Consider the following 17,569-nt stretch of genomic DNA (forward strand, 5'->3'; position numbering starts at 1 on the left):
AGCACATCCAGGCCGTGCCAATTTATTAATCTGCCGAGTCCTGTCGTCCAGCACCTGGACTGTAGCTATCCCTACCCTCCCATCTATGGACCCATCCAAACTTCTCTTCAATATTGCAATCTAACCACAATTTACCACTTCCGCTGGCAGCTCATTCCACACTCTGAGTGAAGAAGATTCCCCTCAGGTTCCCCTTGAACACTCACCTTTCACCCTTAACCTATGACCTCCAGTTCAGTGCCACCCAACCTCAGTGGGAAAAGCCTGCCTGCCTTTACACTATGGATACTTCTCATCATTTTGTATACCTCAATCAAGTCTCCCCTCCACCTCCTACGCCCCGGGGAATGAAGTCCCAAACAGTTCAGCCTTCTCCTATAACTCAGGTCTTCAAGTCCCTGTAATCGTGGCTGGCATGAGGGCAAAGGGACCGATAGCTCTGTGACTATGACTTGGGCTTCCTGTTGACCCAGGCCTTGGTCAATTCAAATTCTCAATTTGCCTATGTGTGATTGAGAACATAGATCATCGAACACCACAGCACAGTGCAGTCCTTCCACCCACGATGTTGTACCAACTTTTAACCTACTTTAAGATCATTGTAACCCTTCTCTCCTACTTAACCCTCTATTTTTCCATCGTCATGTGCCCATCTAAGCATTTCCTGAATGCCCCTAATGTATCTGCCTTTAGCACCACCCATGACAGGGTGTTCCATGCACCCACTACTCTCTGCCTCTATCATCCCTCGATATTTCCCTCCTATCGCCTTGAAATTATGCTTCCTGGCATTTGCCATTTCTGCCTGGGAATAAAACTCTGGCTGTCCAATTGATCTGTGCTTCTTATCATCTTATACACTTCCATCAAGTCACCCCTCATCCTTCTTTGCTCCAAACAGAAAAGCCTCAGCTGGCTAAACCTATCTTCACGAGACATGCCCTCCAGTTCAGGCAGCATCCTGGTAAATCTCCTCTGCACCTTACCTAAAGCTTCCACATCCTTCCTGTAATGAGGTGACTGGAACTGAACACAATACTCCCAAGCGTAGTCTAACTAGGGTTTTGTTAGGGCTGCAACATTACCAGTAGAGGTGGGTATGGTGACTCCTGCTGCGCCAGGTCTTTGGCCTCTTTCAGAGCTTGGGGCTCCAGTGGGACCAGATCTTGAACCTGCTGCTGATCCCCGTCTTCGGCCTCTTGTTGGTCCAGGACTTGGGCCTGCTGTTGGAACTTTTGACCATTGGCCTCCGGTTGGTTCACTGCCTCACTCACAGCATTTCCCTCTTGTGCTTCAGCAGGGATCTCCGATGGAACCTCTGTCTGCTCCTGCTTCTGGCCTGGTTCTTTCTGCTCTGCTTGGGATTGGTTCTGGAGCAGCGAGCAGTGTTCTGTGCCATCAGCCTTCTGTTCAGAAACCAGCTCTGGCTCAACATCTGCTCTGCCTGGAGAGAATTCACAGCTGTGGCCCACGTTCTTCTCCTCCCAGCCGCCTGCTCGCTGGCTTGGGCTGGAGACAATTCCTAGCACTTGGCTGGTCTGAAGAATACAGAAGAAAAACAACTTTGAAAACAGCTGGCATTTTAAAACACTCAGTAAAAAACAATCTTGGCAGTCAGTGTCAGATGAACTTCCTGAACTTGTGACGCTCAGAATACCATTCAGTTTCGCCTCAAAGACTCAGAGAGGCATGCAGAAGAATCTTTGACAATGGTACCAGTGACAAGAACACGATGTAGTCAAAGAGTTATTTCCATGATATTATAGAATAACATGACACTAACAATGCCATTCCTGATACCGAACAGGTCAGTGAGCAGCTGGCCCAGGGAGAGGGGACCATTTAATGTGGTGAGATGTGAGAAGCCCCAGTGCTACTGCCCTTTGAGACAGGTGAGAAAGGCAGATTTATTAGAGGCAACCAAATAATGGAGGGTGGGTCAAGAGAAACTGCTTTCAGCGGCAGGAGGGTCAATAACTGGAGGAAAGAGATTGAGGATAATTCTTAAGTTGCCATAAATCTCTTCACTTTGGCTACTGAGATTCCAGTTCCCGGATTTCTGCTCAGGCCTCTTGTTCAGTCTGGAATCAGCCTAGGCCTGGGTCAGAGGGGCAATGAAGTAATTTCTTTTTAACATAGACAGTTGTGATTTAGAATTCACTGTAGCCTGGCCTACTGAGTTCCTCCAGCATTTTGTGTGAGTTATTTTAGATATTCCCCTGAAGAGTAAACGCCACAGGGGAGCTGGACTATGTGTGGTTAAAGGTGTAGCTGGGTGGTGGTGTGGGGATACATCTCTACCAAAGGAGGTGTAAGGTGATCCTTCCCTCCACTAGTCTGCAGGTCACCCTTGGGCAAGGAATAGCACCTGCTTAGCCCTCCCGATCAGCGTCACATGAAACCATGGAAGCAGGTGGTGGTTGGTTGTACGAACGGCCGGTGCATATCACAAGTCCTGGTTATACGACCACTGATGCCAGGCAGACAGTCTCTGAAGAGTATTGATAATGGCTAGGGTCACCCGTCTTGTAAAGACACTGGCCCAGAAGAGGTTTGCCATTGCCCACAGTGCCAAAGACCATGATTGCCCATATCATATGGCATGACACATAATGATGATGGTGAAAGGAGTAAGAAAGTAAAATATCCGAGAGAGAGAGCGAGAGAGAGAGAGAGAGAGAGAGAGAGAGAGAGAGCAACATCACAGAATGCTACTGTACAGAGCGAGCTGGGGGGGGGGGTCACAGACGTTAGCTGTGAGTAATGTAGATAATGGCAAAGGCAAATGGAATTCTACACACAAAATACTGGAGGAACTCAGCAAGTCAGTCAGCATCTATGGAAATGAATAAACAGTTGACGTTTCTGGGCCAAGACCCTACATCAGGACTGGAAAGGGAAGGGGGAAGAAGCCAGAATAAAAAAGGTGGGGAGAAGGGAAGGAGGACAGGCTGGAAGATTATGTGTGCAGCTAGGTGGGTGGGGGAGCGGGATGAAGTAAGAAGCTGGAAGGTGATAGGTGGAAAAGGTAAAAGGACTGGAGAAGGAGGAATCTGATCGGAGAGGACAGTGGACCACAGGAGAAAGGGAAGGAGGAGGGGTACCAGGGGAGGTGATAGGGAGATGTGGAAAAGAGGCCAGAATGGGGAATTGGAAGCAGGAGGGAAAAAATTACCGGTAGTTGGAAAAATAGAAGTTCATGCCATCAATGAAAAGCTCTACACAATCGAAGCTTGTTTCCCACAGCCAGGTTTCTTTGTCCTCAAAGAATTATAATTTACAAGGTTTTGGGGCAGATTTCACTACTACAGCAGACAGGTAAGAAAGGTCGCAGTGGTACAGGGGAGACAGTAGGCTTGGGACTCTTCAGTGTTATAGCCAGACACCAGGAAGCCAAGTTATCATGCCACCAGTACATCAGGTAATGATATCTCCAGCAAGAAGGCACCTAACTGCTTACCCCTGATATTCAATGACCCAACAGTTGTTTAAGATCCAACTATCAATGTCCTGGAGGGGCCAACATTGTCCAGAGTCTCAGCAGGACAGCCCACATAAATATGTGGTACCAGAGCAGATTGGATGTTGTGAACTCAATGAAGACCTTCCCATCTTCACCCTCTTCCCTTCCTAATTCCCCTTCTCCCATGGTCCACTCTCCTCTCCCATCAGATTCCTCCTCCTTCAGTCCTTTAACTCTTCCACCTATACCAGGGGTTCCCAACATTTTACTTGCCATGGACCAGTACAATTAAGCAAGGGGTCTCAGAGTGAATGTGAAGAGGATGTTTCTTATGGTAGGGAGGCTAAGACCAGAGGACAAACTCATAATAGCGAGGTGTCCTTTTAGAGATGAATAGGAAAATGAGAAGAAAGTTCTTTAGCCAGAGAGTGGTGAATCTGTGGCATTTATTGCCACAGTCAGCTGTGAAGGCCGAGTAATTTTGTATATTTAAGGCAGAGGTCGGTCAAGGTATGAAGGGATAAAGGGAGAAGGCAGGAGATTGGGGCTGAGAGGGAAAATGGATCAGCCATGATGAAATGCAGAGCAGACTAATGGCCTAATTCTGCTCCCATATCTTGTGGTTTTATGATATTGGGAACCCCTGACCTAAACCCTTCCAGCTTCTAACTTTATCCATCTCCCCCCTTACCTGGTCTCACCTAGCACCTGCCAGCTTGTACTCCTTCCCTCCACGCTCCCACCACCTCCCAGTCTCATTCTGGCTTCTTCCCAGTTCCTTTCCAGTCCTGATGAGGGGGTCTCGGTTTGAAACATCGACTGTATTCCTCACCGGAGTTGCTGCCTGACCTGCTGAGTTCCTCCAGCACTTGGTGTGTGTGTCGTGGGTTGGAAGCAAAATATGCTTGACCCTGATGGACTGCCAAAGGCTGAGAGAGACACAATCTCCACCTACTGGCTGTTTATTAATACGTAAACCAGTACAGGAAAAGAAGAATTGTAGTCAGCATAGAGCAGACATGATCACATTGCATGGCAGGGCAGGCTTCTGACAACCAAGTCCAGCTCCTGGCCTTCACGTCTGGCTGAGCTACTAAGACTGGCGGAACCGTTTCTACTGACAGGAGAAGGCACCTAGGTGGGTTACTGACGCCTTAAAACCAGTCGCTTTGGGCTGATGCCAAACTGTCGATCTCTGCCATTCCTTTGCATTCATCAGCTGCATAGAGAGAGCTAGCCTGCTGTGTAGGCAACAACTTGCTCTCTGTGTTGCACTTCCCTGGCTTGCACATCATGTAGACAGCTAGGACACAACATCCATGGCCCATTCCGACCAATGCAGAACCTCCAGGTCTAGCTCACTAAAGTCTCCTTCAGCGGACTGGAGAACTGTCTCCATATGAAAGACCGGAAGAACTTAAGACATTGGAGCAGAGTTAGGCCTTTCAGCCTATCGAGTCTGCTCCGCTGTTTCATCATGGCTGATGCATTTCCCTCTCAAACCCATTTTCCCTTTAACCTTTGACGCCCTATCTAATCACTTGGTGATGCATTGCCTGAACTGCCTATTCAAACATCCAATATCAGTCCATCCTTTCTGAGATCAGGGGCCCAAAAATGCACACAAGACTCCAGGTGAGGCCTCACTACTGCCTTATAAAGCCTCAGCATTACATCTTTACATGCAGAAAGACTGGAATCCTCTCTCTCTCTCTCTCGCTCACGCTGACACCAAGCTGTCTGGCCAGGGCAAACATCTGCCAACAGGTTTGGTTGCTAACTTGAAAGCCAGCTCACGTTCCCAACCTCCGAACCAAAGCCCCACTTGGGATGAAGGCTAAAGCAGTGAAAAGACCCACTGGCGTGACCCTCAGACGTTCATTCAAAGATATCCCTGCAGCTGAGGGCAGGAGTCCTTTAATAGAACATACAACAGTATAGTACAGGAACAGGCCCTTCGGTCCTCAATGTTGTGCCAGACCAATTAAATTAGTAATCAAATAGCTAACTAAACTCATCTCTCCTGCCTGCACAATGTCCATATCCTCCCATCTTTCTCACATTCATGTGCCTATCTAAACGTCTCTTAAAAATCTCCAATGTATCTATCTCAGCCACCACCACAGGCACCCACCACTCTCTGTGTAAAAGATCCGCTCTCACATCTCTGAAATTACCCTCAATCACCTCCTCCTCTCCTTGGACTCCCCGCTCTGGTTCTCTGCCTGCTCTGGATCTTTTCATCTTGAATTGCTGACGGGACATCGACTTCATCACTCCTTCACTCCTCCACTGAATGCACTGCCCTCTACTCTCCCCGCACCAATCCCAACCTGACCATCAAACTGCCTCCAAAGCCAGTATATCCTTCCTCAAGTATGGAGACCAGAACTGCATGTAGTACTCCAGGTGCAGCCTCACCAGTACCCTGTACAGTTGCAGCATAACCTTCCTGCTCTTCAATTCAGTCCCTCTAGTAATGAAGGGCAATACTGTATTCTACTTGCTTTCGTGATAGCCTGCTGCACCTGCAAACCAACCTTTCGTGATTCATGCACAAGTACTCCCAAGTCTCTCAGCACAGCAGTATGCTGGAAATTTTTACCATTTAAATAATAATCTGCTCTTCCATTTTTCCTTCCAAAGTGGATGACCTCGCACTTACCAACATTGTACTCCATCTGCCAGAGCCTTGCCCACTCACCTAACCTATCTATACGTACCTCTCTGTATCTTCTGCACAATTTACTTTTCCACTCAATTTGGTATCATCAGCAAACTTAAGCGATACACTACACTCGATTCCCTCTTCGAGATCGTTAATATATATCGTGAACAGTTGCAGGCCCAGCACCGACCCATATGGCACCACCGCTCACCACTGATTGCCAACCAGAGTAACACCCATATATCCCAACTCTGCTTTCTTTCAGTTAACCAATCCTGTATCCATGCTAATACATCACCCCAACTCTTTGCATCCTTATCTTATGGCTAAGTCTTTTATGCAGCACCTCATCAAACACCTTCCAGAGATCCAAGTAAATAATGTCCATCTGTTCCCCTCTATCCACTGCACTTGTTATATCCTGAAAGAACTCCAGTAAGTTTGTCAAACAGGATCTGCCTTTGCTGAATCCATGCTGCATCTGCCTGATGGATCCATTTCTTGCCAGATGTCTTGCTGTCTCTTCTTTAATGATAGCTTCAAGCATTTTCCCAACTACAGATGTTAAACTAACTGACCTGTAGTTACCTGCTTTTGCCTACATCATTTTTTGAACAGTGGCGTGACATTCGCCGTCTCCTCATCCACCAGAACCTGCCCACAGTCCAGAGAATTTTAGTTTATTTTCTTTCCTTATTCCCTTTCTTTATTAGTTGCTTGATGGGTCTTTGTTGCTTTTTGAAATTTTCCCAGTCTTCCAGTTTCCCACTACTCTTGGAGGCTTTCTATTCACACGCTTTTAGTTTAACACCTTCTTTAATTTCCTTAGTTATCCAAGACTGGCTCTCCCCACCCTTATTGTCCTTGCTTTTAACTGGAATATACTTTTGTTGAGCACCGTGAAAAATCTCTTTGAAAGTCTTCCACTGCTCCTCAATAGTCCCACCATATAGCCTGTGTTCCCAGACTACTTTTGCACCCTCCATTTGTATGGGAAACTCAGTCATACTGTGATCACTCTTTCCAAGAGGATCCCTAACCACAAGATCACTAATTTTACCTTTCTCATTGCAAAGGACCAGATCTAAGACAACACATTCTCTTGTAGGTTAAGTAACACGCTGTTCAAGAAAGCCATCATTTATGCGTTCTATGAAGTCCTCCACAAGACTGTCTCGACCAACTTGATTCACCCAATCTATGTGCAAGTTAGTCTCCCATGATAACTGCTGTTCTATTCTTCCGTGCCTGAGATATCTGTTTATTGCCTGTGCCACTGTAATGTTATTATTTGGGGGCTGATCGACAACTCCCACCAGTGATTTTTTTTTCCCTTACTGTTCCTAATCTCTACCTAGGTGGACTCAACATTCTGCTCCTTAGATCTTATATCGTCTCTCACTGTCACACTGATCTCATCCTTAGAGCGCTACCCCACCTCCCTTACCTTCCTGCCTATCATACCGTATAACCTGATATCCTTGGATATTTAATTCCCAATCTTGACTTAGCTGAGAGGTTGCTTTGAGCTGAGCTGTAAATAATCTACAAGATGTCAGCTCAGCTGAAATCATCTACATCTCGGAGATTAAATCATTAGTCCCACCTAAGGCGACTTAGCACGTCAACCAAGAGAAACTCTTACAGGAGTGGAGGATGATGACGTCTGCAGTCCTTCTGGTGACTTTGGCTTCACCAAGATCAACAGGGTCGGATTCTTCTGCAACTGGGACTCTTCTTGCAGGTTCTCTTCAGGGAACCCCAGTTCTTTGAGGAGCATTTCCTTCTGCTCCTGCCTCTGCTGAATTTCCCTGCGTATCTGCCTGGAGAGATAGCGAGATTTTCAATACCAAGCCATTGTACCAATATGAACAATACCCTCTCCCACCCCTTCAATGTTCCAACCTTATGCCCAGTAGGGACAGAACACTCGGCTGTTCCAGAGGGAGCAGTACCAGGGGCAAGAATCACCCATCAGTCTAACAGTGAGGGGGGTGGGGTGCTCTTTGACATAGGAATGGGAAGTGTACCTGACCTTGCACTCAACGTCAGTAAGACCAAAGAACTGATTGCAGACCTCAAAGGGTAAGACGAGGGAACACACATCAGTCCTCTCAGAGGGATCAGAAGTGGAGAGAGTGAGCAATTTCATGTTCCTGGGTGTCAACATCTCTGAGGATATCGATGCAGTTACAAAGAAGGCACAACATCAGCTACATATCATGAGGAGGCTGAGGTGATTTAGTATGTCTGCAAAGACACTTGCAAATCTCTACAGATATACCATGGAGAGCATTCTAATCGGCTGCATCACCATCTGGTATGGTGGGGGAGTGGGCACTGCACAGGACCGAAAGGAGCTACAGGAAGTTGTGAACTCAGTCAGCTCCATCATGAGCACTAACCTCCCCAGCATCCAGGGCACCTTCAAGGAGCGATGCCTCAAAAAGACAGCCTCCACCATCAAGGACCCCCATCGCCCAGGGCATGCCCTCTTCTCACTGCAACCATCAGCGGGGAGGTACAGGAGCCTGAAGGCACAAACTCAACAATTCAGGAACAGCTCCTTCCCCTCAGCCATCAGGTTTCTGAATGGACACGAGCTCACTACTTTGCTCCCCCTCTTTTTGACTACTTAATTAATTTAACTGCTATATATATATATATATATATATATATATATATATACACAGTAATTCATAGTTTTGATTATTATGTATTACATTGTACTGCTACCAATTAACAACAAGTTTCACCATGTACCCCAGTGATATGAACCAAATTCTGATTCTGTTCCGTATCACGAGTGATGAATCACCACACTTGATCAGAATCAGGTTTCACATCATTGACATATATTGGGAAAGATGTTGTGAAACTTGCGACATAAAAACACTGTAAGTTGCAATAGGAAACATATTAAAAATTAAACTGAATGAGTAGTGCAAAAAGACTGCAAGAAACAGTGAGATGGTGTTCCTGCGCTCAATGTCCATTCTGAAATCCGGTGGCACAGGGGAAGAAGCTGTTCCTGAATCGTTGACTGTGGGTCTTCAGGCTCCTGTACCTCCTCCCTGATGGTAGCAATGAGAAGAGGGCATGTCCTGGGTGGTGGGGGTCCTTAATGATGGTAAGAATATATAGCTGTGGAGGGAGAGAACATAGAACCTGACAGCACAGTACAGGCCCTTCACCCCACGATGTGGTGCTAATCTTTAACCTACTTTAAGGTCAATTTAACCTTTCCCTTCCACAGAGCGCTCCATTCTTCTATCATCCATGTGCCCATCTAACAGTCTCTTTAATGTCCCTAATGTATCTGCCTCTACCACCACCCCTGGCAGGGTGTTCCATGCACTCACTACTCTCTGTGTGAAGAATTTACCTCTGACGTCCCCCCTATACTTTCCTCCAATTACCTTAAAATGATGCCCCCCTTCCCCATTAGCCACTTCCAACCTGGGAAAAAGTCTCTGACTGCCCATTTGATCTATGCCTTTTTCATCTCCTTCGTCAAGTCACCTCTCACCCTCCTTCGCTCCAAAAAGAAAAGCCCTAACTCGTTCACCCATTCCCATAAAGACATGCTCTCTGATCTGGGCAGCATCCTGGGAAACCTCCTCTGCACCTTTCCAATCATGAGGCAACCAGAATGCGAACAATTGTGTTGTGGGTAGTGGGGAAGTGGTGTGGGATTAGAAAGGGGGTGAAAGGATTGGGGAGGGATTATAGAGGGGTAGTAGAGAATGTGGTTAAGACCATATGATGCAGATCAGAATTAGGCCATTTGGCCCATCAAGTCTGCTCTGCCATTTCAACATGGCTGATCCATTTTCCCTCTCAGCCGCAATCTCCTACCTTCTCCCCTTATCGCTTCATGCCCTGACCAATCAAGAATCTATCAGCATCTGCTTTAAATATACCCAATGACTTGGCCTCCACAGGCACCTGTGGAGCAAATTCCACGGATTCACCACTCTCTGGCTAAAGAAATTCCTCCTCTCCTCCTTTCTAAGAGGACACTCGTCCGCCTCTGTTCTGAGGTTGTGTTCCCTGGTCCGAGACTCTCCCTCCATAGGAAGCATCTCCCACATCCACTCTTTCGAGGCCTTTCACCGTTTGACAGGTGATGGGACACTGGGTGGCTGTGGGATACTGGAGAGGGAGGGAGGGAGGGGGCAGGACTGGGAGAGGCAGTGTAAACCTGCCTGACATATTCTTCCCGAGCCTTGGAGTCAACCGTTTCCAAGAACTTCTCGTATTTCTCTGAAGTGGAGCTCGGGTAGATCCTTTTGAAGTTCCCCATGTTTTCGTCTTCGTACTTTTCCACCTGTTCCACCCAGGTAGCCTGGTTGTTTCGTGTCTCGTCAGCTCTAATAGGAAAGCAAAGAGGAGGTGTCAGTTATTCCTTTGAAAATCGATCTCTTGACATAAGACCAGAAAACACAGGAGCAAAATGAGGCCATTCAGCCCATCGAGCCTGCTCCAGAATTCCATCACGGCTGAGATATTTTCCTTCTCCAGCCTTCTCTCCATAACTTTTGACTCCCCCCTTACTAAACAAGAACCTATCAATCTCCTCTTACCCAATGACTTGGCCTCCACAGCCATGTTCTGCAATTATTTCCACAGATTCACCACCCCCGGCTGTAGAAATCCCTCCTTGTCTCTGTTCAAAAAAGACATTCTTGTATTCTCAGGCTGTGTCCTCTGGTTTTAGATTCCCGTACAGAAAGAAACGGCCTTTCTACATCCACTCTGCCTAGGCCTTTCAATATTTGATAGATTTCAATGTGATCCTCCCACATTTTTCTAAACTCCAGCAAGTACAGGCCCAGAACAATCAAACGCTCCTCAAAACTTAACCCTTTCATTCCCAGGATCATTCTTTTGAATCTCCTCTGGACTTTCTCCAATGCCAGTCCATCTTTTTTTGATGTTAAAGGGCTGAAATGGTTAGCACGAGAGGGCACAGTTTTAAGGTGCTTGGAAGCAGATACAGAGGAGATGTCGGGGTAAGTTTTTTTACACAGAGGGTGGTGAGTGCATGGAATGGGCTGCCGGCAACGGTGGTGGAGGCGGATATGATAGGGTCTTTTAAAAGACTCCTGAATAGGTACATGGAGCTTAGAAAAATGGAGGACTATGGGTAACCCGAGGTAATGTTTAAAGTAAGGACATGTTCGGCACAGCTCTGTGAGCCAAAGGGCCTGTATTGAGCTGTATGTTTCTATGTTCCTATCATTATGTGCTGGGTCATATGACATCATCATTATGTGCTGTGTTGTATGACATGGGCGATCTTGGTCCCACGGCCATGATTGGGCCATGGCCCCATGGGAAGCAGGGATTTAGATTCATAGACCACTGGGATCTGTTTTGGGGCAAGGATGAATTGTACAAAAGGGACGGGTTGCACCTTAACAGGCGGGGAGCAGCATTCTGGCAGGCAGGTTTGCCCCTGCTACACTGGTGTGTTTAAACTAAATAGTGGGGGGGAGGAGAGGAAATATAAGGATGGAGTTAAAGGGAAAGAGAGAATAAGGAAAGTTAAGAAAGACAACAGAATTAACGGGGCAGAAAGCTCAGGAAGGGATCGGAGAGTACGGCCAAGTGCAATCGGAATCGATGTGAAAGCTGAGGGGAGTACTGTAATGCATTAAAAGTATTATATATCCTTGCACGGAGTATAAGAAATAAAGTGGATGAGCTTGAGGCTCAGTTGGAAATTGGCAAATATGATGTTGTAGGAATAACAGAGGCATGGCTGCAAAAGGACCAGGGCTGGGAAATAAATATTCAAGGGTATACGTCCTATCGAAAGAACAGACAGGTGGGCAGAGGGGGTGGGGTGGCTCTGTTGGTGAGGAATGAAATTCAGTTCCTTGCAAGGGGCGACACAGAATCAGGAGATGTAGAGTCAGTATGGATAGAACTGAGAAATTTAAGGGCAAAAAGACCTTAATGGGAGTTATCTACAGGGCCCCAAACAGTAGCCTGGATATAGGGTGCAAGTTGAATCAAGAGTTAAAATTGGCATGTCGCAAAGGTAATGCTACGGTTGTTATGGGGAATTTCAACATGCAGGTAGACTGGGAAAATCAGGTTGGTCCAGACCCCAAGAAAGGGAGTTTGTGGAGTGCCTCTGAGATGGATTCTGAGGGTAGCTTGTACTGGAACCTAACAGGGAGAAGGCAATTCTGGATTTAGAGTTGTGTAATGAACCCGATTTGATAAGGGAACTCGAGGTAAAGAAGCCATTAGGAGGTAGTGACCATAATATGCTAAGTTTTCAAATACAATTTGAGAGGGAGAAGGGAAAATCGAAGTGTCAGTATTGCAGTTGAACAAAGGGGACTATGGAGCCATGAGGGAGGAGCTGGCCAAAGTTGACTGGAAAGATACCCTAGCAGGGATGACAGTGGAACAACAATGGCAGGTACTTCTGGGAAGGTGCAGGATCAGTTCATTCCAAAGAGGAAGAAAGATTCTAAGGGGAGTAAGGGACGACCAGGGATGACAAGGGAAGTCAAGCATAGTATAAAAATAAAAGAGAAGTAGTATAACATAGCAAAGATGAGCGGGAAGCCAGAGGATTGAGAGACTTTTAAAGGGCAACAGAGGATAACTTAAAAGGCAATATGGGGAAAAAAGATAAGATACGAAGGCAAGCTAGCCAAGAATAGAAAGGGTGATAATAAAAGCTTCTTTAGGTATGTGAAGAGGAAAAAATTAGTTAAGACCAAAGTTGGGCCCTTGAAGACAGAAACGGGTGAATTTATTATGGGGAACAAGGAAATGGCAGACAAGTCGAACAGGTACTTTGGATCTGTCTTCACTGGGGAAGACACAAACAATCTCCCAGATGTAATAGTGGCCGGAGGACCTAGGGTAACGGAGGAACTGAAGGAGATTCACATTAGGCAGAAAATGGTATTGGATAGACTGATGGGACTGAAGGATGGTAAATCCCCAGGGCCTGATGGTCTGTACCCCAGGGTACTTGAGGTGGCTCTAGAAATCTTGGATGGATTGGTAATCATTTTCCAATGTTCTATAGATTCAGGATCAGTTCCTGAGGACTGGAGGGTAGTTAATGTTATTCCACTCTTTAAGAAAGGAGGGAGAGAGAAAACAGGGAATAATAGACCAGTTAGCCTGACATCAGTGGTAGGAAAGATGCTGGAGTCCATTATAAAGGATGAAATAGCGGCACATTTGGATAGCAGTGACAGGATAGATCCGAGTCAGCATGGATTTACAAAGGGGAAATCATGCTTGACTAATCTTCTGGAATTTTTTGAGGATGTAACTATGAAAATGGACAAGGGAGAGCCAGTGTACCTGGACTTTCAGAAAGCCTTTGATAAGGTCCCACATAGGAGATTAGCAGGCAAAATTAGAGCACATGGTATTGGGGGTAGGGTACTGACAGGGATAGAAAATTGGTTGGCAGACAGGAAACAAAGAGTAGGGATTAATGGGTCCCTTTCAGAATGGCAGGCGGTGACTAGTGGGGTACCACAAGGCTCGGTGCTGGGTCCGCAGCTAATTACAATATACATTAATGATTTAGATGAAGGGATTAAAAGTAACATTAGCAAATTTGCAGATGACACAAAGCTGGGTGGCAGTGTGAAATGTGCGGAGGATGTTGAGATAATGCAGGATGACTTGGACAGGTTGGGTGTGTGGGCAGATGCAGTTTAATGTGGATAAATGTGAGGTTATCCACTTTGGTGGCAAGAACAGGAAGGCAGATTACTATTTGAATGGTGTCAAGTTAGGAAAAGGGAAGTACAACAAGATCTTGGTGTCCCTATTCATCAGTCACTGAAAGTAAGCATGCAGGTACAGCAGGCAGTGAAGAAAGCTAATGGCGTAACAAGGGGAGTTGAGTTGAGTATAGAAGCAAAGAGGTCCTTCTGCAATTGTACAGGGCCCTGGTCAGACCACAACTGAAGTATTGTGTACAGTTTTGGTCTCCAAATTTGAGGAAGGACATTCTTGCTATTGAGGGAGTGCAGTCGAGGTTCATGCGGTTAATTCCCAGGATGGCGGGACTGTCATATGGTGAAAGATTGGAGCGACTGGGCTTGTATACACTGAAATTTAGAAGGATGAGAGGGGATCTGATTGAAACATACAAGGTTATTAAGGGATTGGACACGCTAGAGGCAGGAAACATGTTCCCGATGTTGGGGGAGTCCAGAACCAGAGGCCACAATTTGACAATAATGGGTAGGCCACGTAGAATGGAGTTGAGGATAAACTTTTTCACCCAGAGAGTTGTGGATCTGTGGAATGCTCTGCCTCAGAAGGCAGTGGAGGCCAATTCCCTGGATGCTTTCAAGAAAGAGCTAGATAGAGCTCTTAATGATAGCGGAGTCAAGGGATATGGGGAGAAGGCAGGAACAGGGTACTGATTGTGAATGACCAGCCATGATCACAGTGAATGGCGGTGCTGGCTCGAAGGGCTGAATGGCCTACTCCTGCACCTATTGTCTATTGTCTATTGATTGCTCTTGGCAAAGTTATCTACAGAAGTGGTCTGCCATTGCCTTCTTCTGGGCCAGTGTCTTTAAAAGACGGGTGACCCCAGTCATTATCAATACTCATCAGAGATTGTCTGCCTGGCGTCAGTGCTCACATACTCAGGACTTGCGATCTGCACCGGCTGCTCATACGACTATCCACCACCTACTCCCTGATCAGGGGGCTAACCAGCTGCTACATCTTGTCCAAGGGTGACCTGCAGGCTAGAGGGGGGAAGGGGCACCTTGCACCTCCTTTGGTAGAAACGTATCTCCGCCCCGTCACCCAGAACTGCTCACAATACTCCAAGTGCGGTCTGACCAGTGCCTCATAAAGCCTCAGCATTACTTCCTTGGTGATATGTTCTAGTCCTCTGGAGCGCAGTCTAGCCCACAGCCCTCACTCCACCTCTGCCTGCCTGCTGAATCCACCTCCTTTCCCCTTTGTTGCAGCTCTAAGCAGCAGCAGGAACTTCTGACACAAGAAAGTCTGCAGTTGCTGGAAATCCAAAATGCTGGAGGACTGCAAGTCAGGCAGCATCTGTGGAAGGGAATAGACAGTTGACATTTCGGGCTGAGACCATTCATCGGGATTGGAAAGGAAGGGGAAGATGCCTGAATAAGAAGGTGAGGGGGGGAGAAGGAGGATAGCTGGGAGGTGATAGGTGAAGCCAGGTGGCTGGGAAAGGTCAAGGGCAGGAGAGGAAAGAATCTGATAGGAGAGCAGAGTGGACAACAGGAGAAAGGGAAGGAGCAGGGGACACAGAAGGATGTAGTAGGCACGTGAGAAGAATGGAGGAAGGAATAGTGAAGGTTGCGGGGGGGGGGGGGGTTGAAATTTGTTTTCCAGAAGGAGAAATCGATATTCATACTGTCACGTTGGAGGCTACCCAGACACAATATAAGGTGTTACTCCTCCACCCTGAGGGTGGACTCACCTTGGCATGAGGAGGCCGTGGACCGACACGTGGGAATGGGAATCAGAATTAAAATCTTTGGCCACCAGAATGTCACGCTGGTGGCGGATGGCACAGAGGCGCTCGGCAGCTATGCCTGAGCAGTGGGAAAATGTGGAACTTCAAAATGTGCAGGGAATAGCAGCGATACTTTGGAGGGGAAGCTTTTATAAAAGGATAGGAGAGGCCAAGATTAAGATCGAGGATCAACTTTATGCACCAGGTAAGTTTGCACGTATTTGGAATTCACTGCGTGGTGTTGGTCAGGGCATGACAGGCAACAAAATCTAACAATGTACAACAATTATACAGAATAAAGAAAAGAGATTCCGCAGGTGCTGGAAATCCAAAGTAACAGACACAAAATGCTGGAGGAACTCAGCAGGTCAGGCCGTATCTACGGAAAGGAATAAACAGTCAATGTTTCTGGCGAAGACTCTCCATTAAAGAATAAGGAAGTAGACAAAGATAAGCCAGAGGTTAAAGTTTGGATATGGAATATAATATGCATAAATATATAAATACCAGCATGGATTTACAAGGTAGACAGCGTATCAAAATGTGGTTTATAGTGTTTACAGTTCAGTGCAGTGACAGGGTAATAGTTAGAGGGGGTTAGGGGTCGGGGGGGAGTAACTAGGATGGTTGATCAGATGAACTGCCTGAGGGGAAAAAATCTTTTGAGATGGCATGAGGTCTCTTGTTTGCACTCCTCCTCCTTCCCTTTCTCCCACGGTCCACTCTCCTCTCCTATCAGATTCCTTCCTCTCCAACCCTTCACCTTTCCCACCCACCTGGCTTTACCTATCACATTCCAGCTATCCTCCTTCCCCTCCCTCCCCACACCTTTTTATTCCTTCCAGTCCTGAAGAAGGGTCTCGGCCCCAAATGGCGACTGTTTGTTCATTTCCTTAAGAGGAGCAGAATTAGGCCATTTGGCCCATCGGAGCTGCTTTGCCATTTGATCACGACTGACCCCTTCCCATCTCAGCCTCAAACTCCTGCCTTCTCCCCATAACCCCTCATGCCCTGACTAATCAAGGATCTATCAACCTCTGCCTTAAATATACCCGATGACTTGGCCTCCACTCCCATCTGTGGCGATCAATTCCACAGATTCACCACCCTCTAGCAAAAGAAACTTCTCGTCATCTCCGTTCTAAATGGGTGCTGCCTGGCCTGCTGAGTTCCTCCAGCACTTTGTGTGTGCAGCTGAATTTGAGAGCAGGAATATTCATTAATTATCGTTGCCCAACGTGGCAGTCACCTGTACTCCCGCGACCACCAGATCTTAGGCAGCTGTTCTTTCTTTCGCGGCCTCTCTTCCGCCATGTCTTTCTGCCGGCCACAAGCTGCAAGGTTAATCATGCAGAGTGTATCATAAAGAAGATCCTCCTTCACCTCTTGATCAAGCTTGGAGTCCATCACAGAGCTCAGGGAATGCTTAACCTGCAACGTTAATAATTAAAAATTAATAGTGTTGGCCAAAAAGAACAACAGTCTACAAATCAGTGAATTCAAATGAATCAAGGGCAGTGCAAGTAGGCAAACAAACTGTCTTTGTTCTTGCCACATGCTGAAAGGAGGTGGAGGTGGCCATTTTGTGAGACTGTCCTTGCACACCCTCCATTTTGTAAACTCTTCGATTCCAGCTCTGGGATTATCTAATCAGAGCAATTGAATGTGGACGCAAGGAGTTTCAGCTAACGACCGGCTAACCCGGGACCACTCTCAGACAAGCAGCTATTTATAATGTAAAGTGGCAGACTTGGAGAAGAAATCTACAACCTCATTAGGCTCAGTGCCTGGGTCAGCTACCTTAACTGGTTTGAACCAGGCCGAGTTGAAAAAAAAAGGCACGGGTCTGGGGGCAAAGACCATTGAACAATGCTGGCTGGAGCCCTGGACCAGAGCCATTAAGAAGGTGACCCAGGTAGGGTGCCACTTC

General features: G+C 46.8%; 1 protein-coding gene across 1 annotated transcript in view; it reads right to left on the reverse strand.

The window, feature by feature from the left end:
• Positions 1-17,569, reverse strand: part of LOC140192260 (uncharacterized) — a 72,354-nt gene that overhangs the window by 4,867 nt on the left and 49,918 nt on the right. The window contains exons 8-11 of the mRNA XM_072249935.1: positions 16,889-17,070; positions 10,336-10,504; positions 7,777-7,950; positions 1,086-1,538 (exon numbers count right to left, since the gene is read on the reverse strand). Coding sequence (XP_072106036.1) covers positions 1,086-1,538; positions 7,777-7,950; positions 10,336-10,504; positions 16,889-17,070 — 978 coding nt within the window. The remainder of the gene's footprint in view (positions 1-1,085; positions 1,539-7,776; positions 7,951-10,335; positions 10,505-16,888; positions 17,071-17,569) is intronic.

The sequence above is a fragment of the Mobula birostris genome, unplaced genomic scaffold (assembly GCF_030028105.1).
Source record: "Mobula birostris isolate sMobBir1 unplaced genomic scaffold, sMobBir1.hap1 H_1, whole genome shotgun sequence".
Taxonomy (NCBI): Eukaryota; Metazoa; Chordata; class Chondrichthyes; order Myliobatiformes; family Myliobatidae; genus Mobula; species Mobula birostris.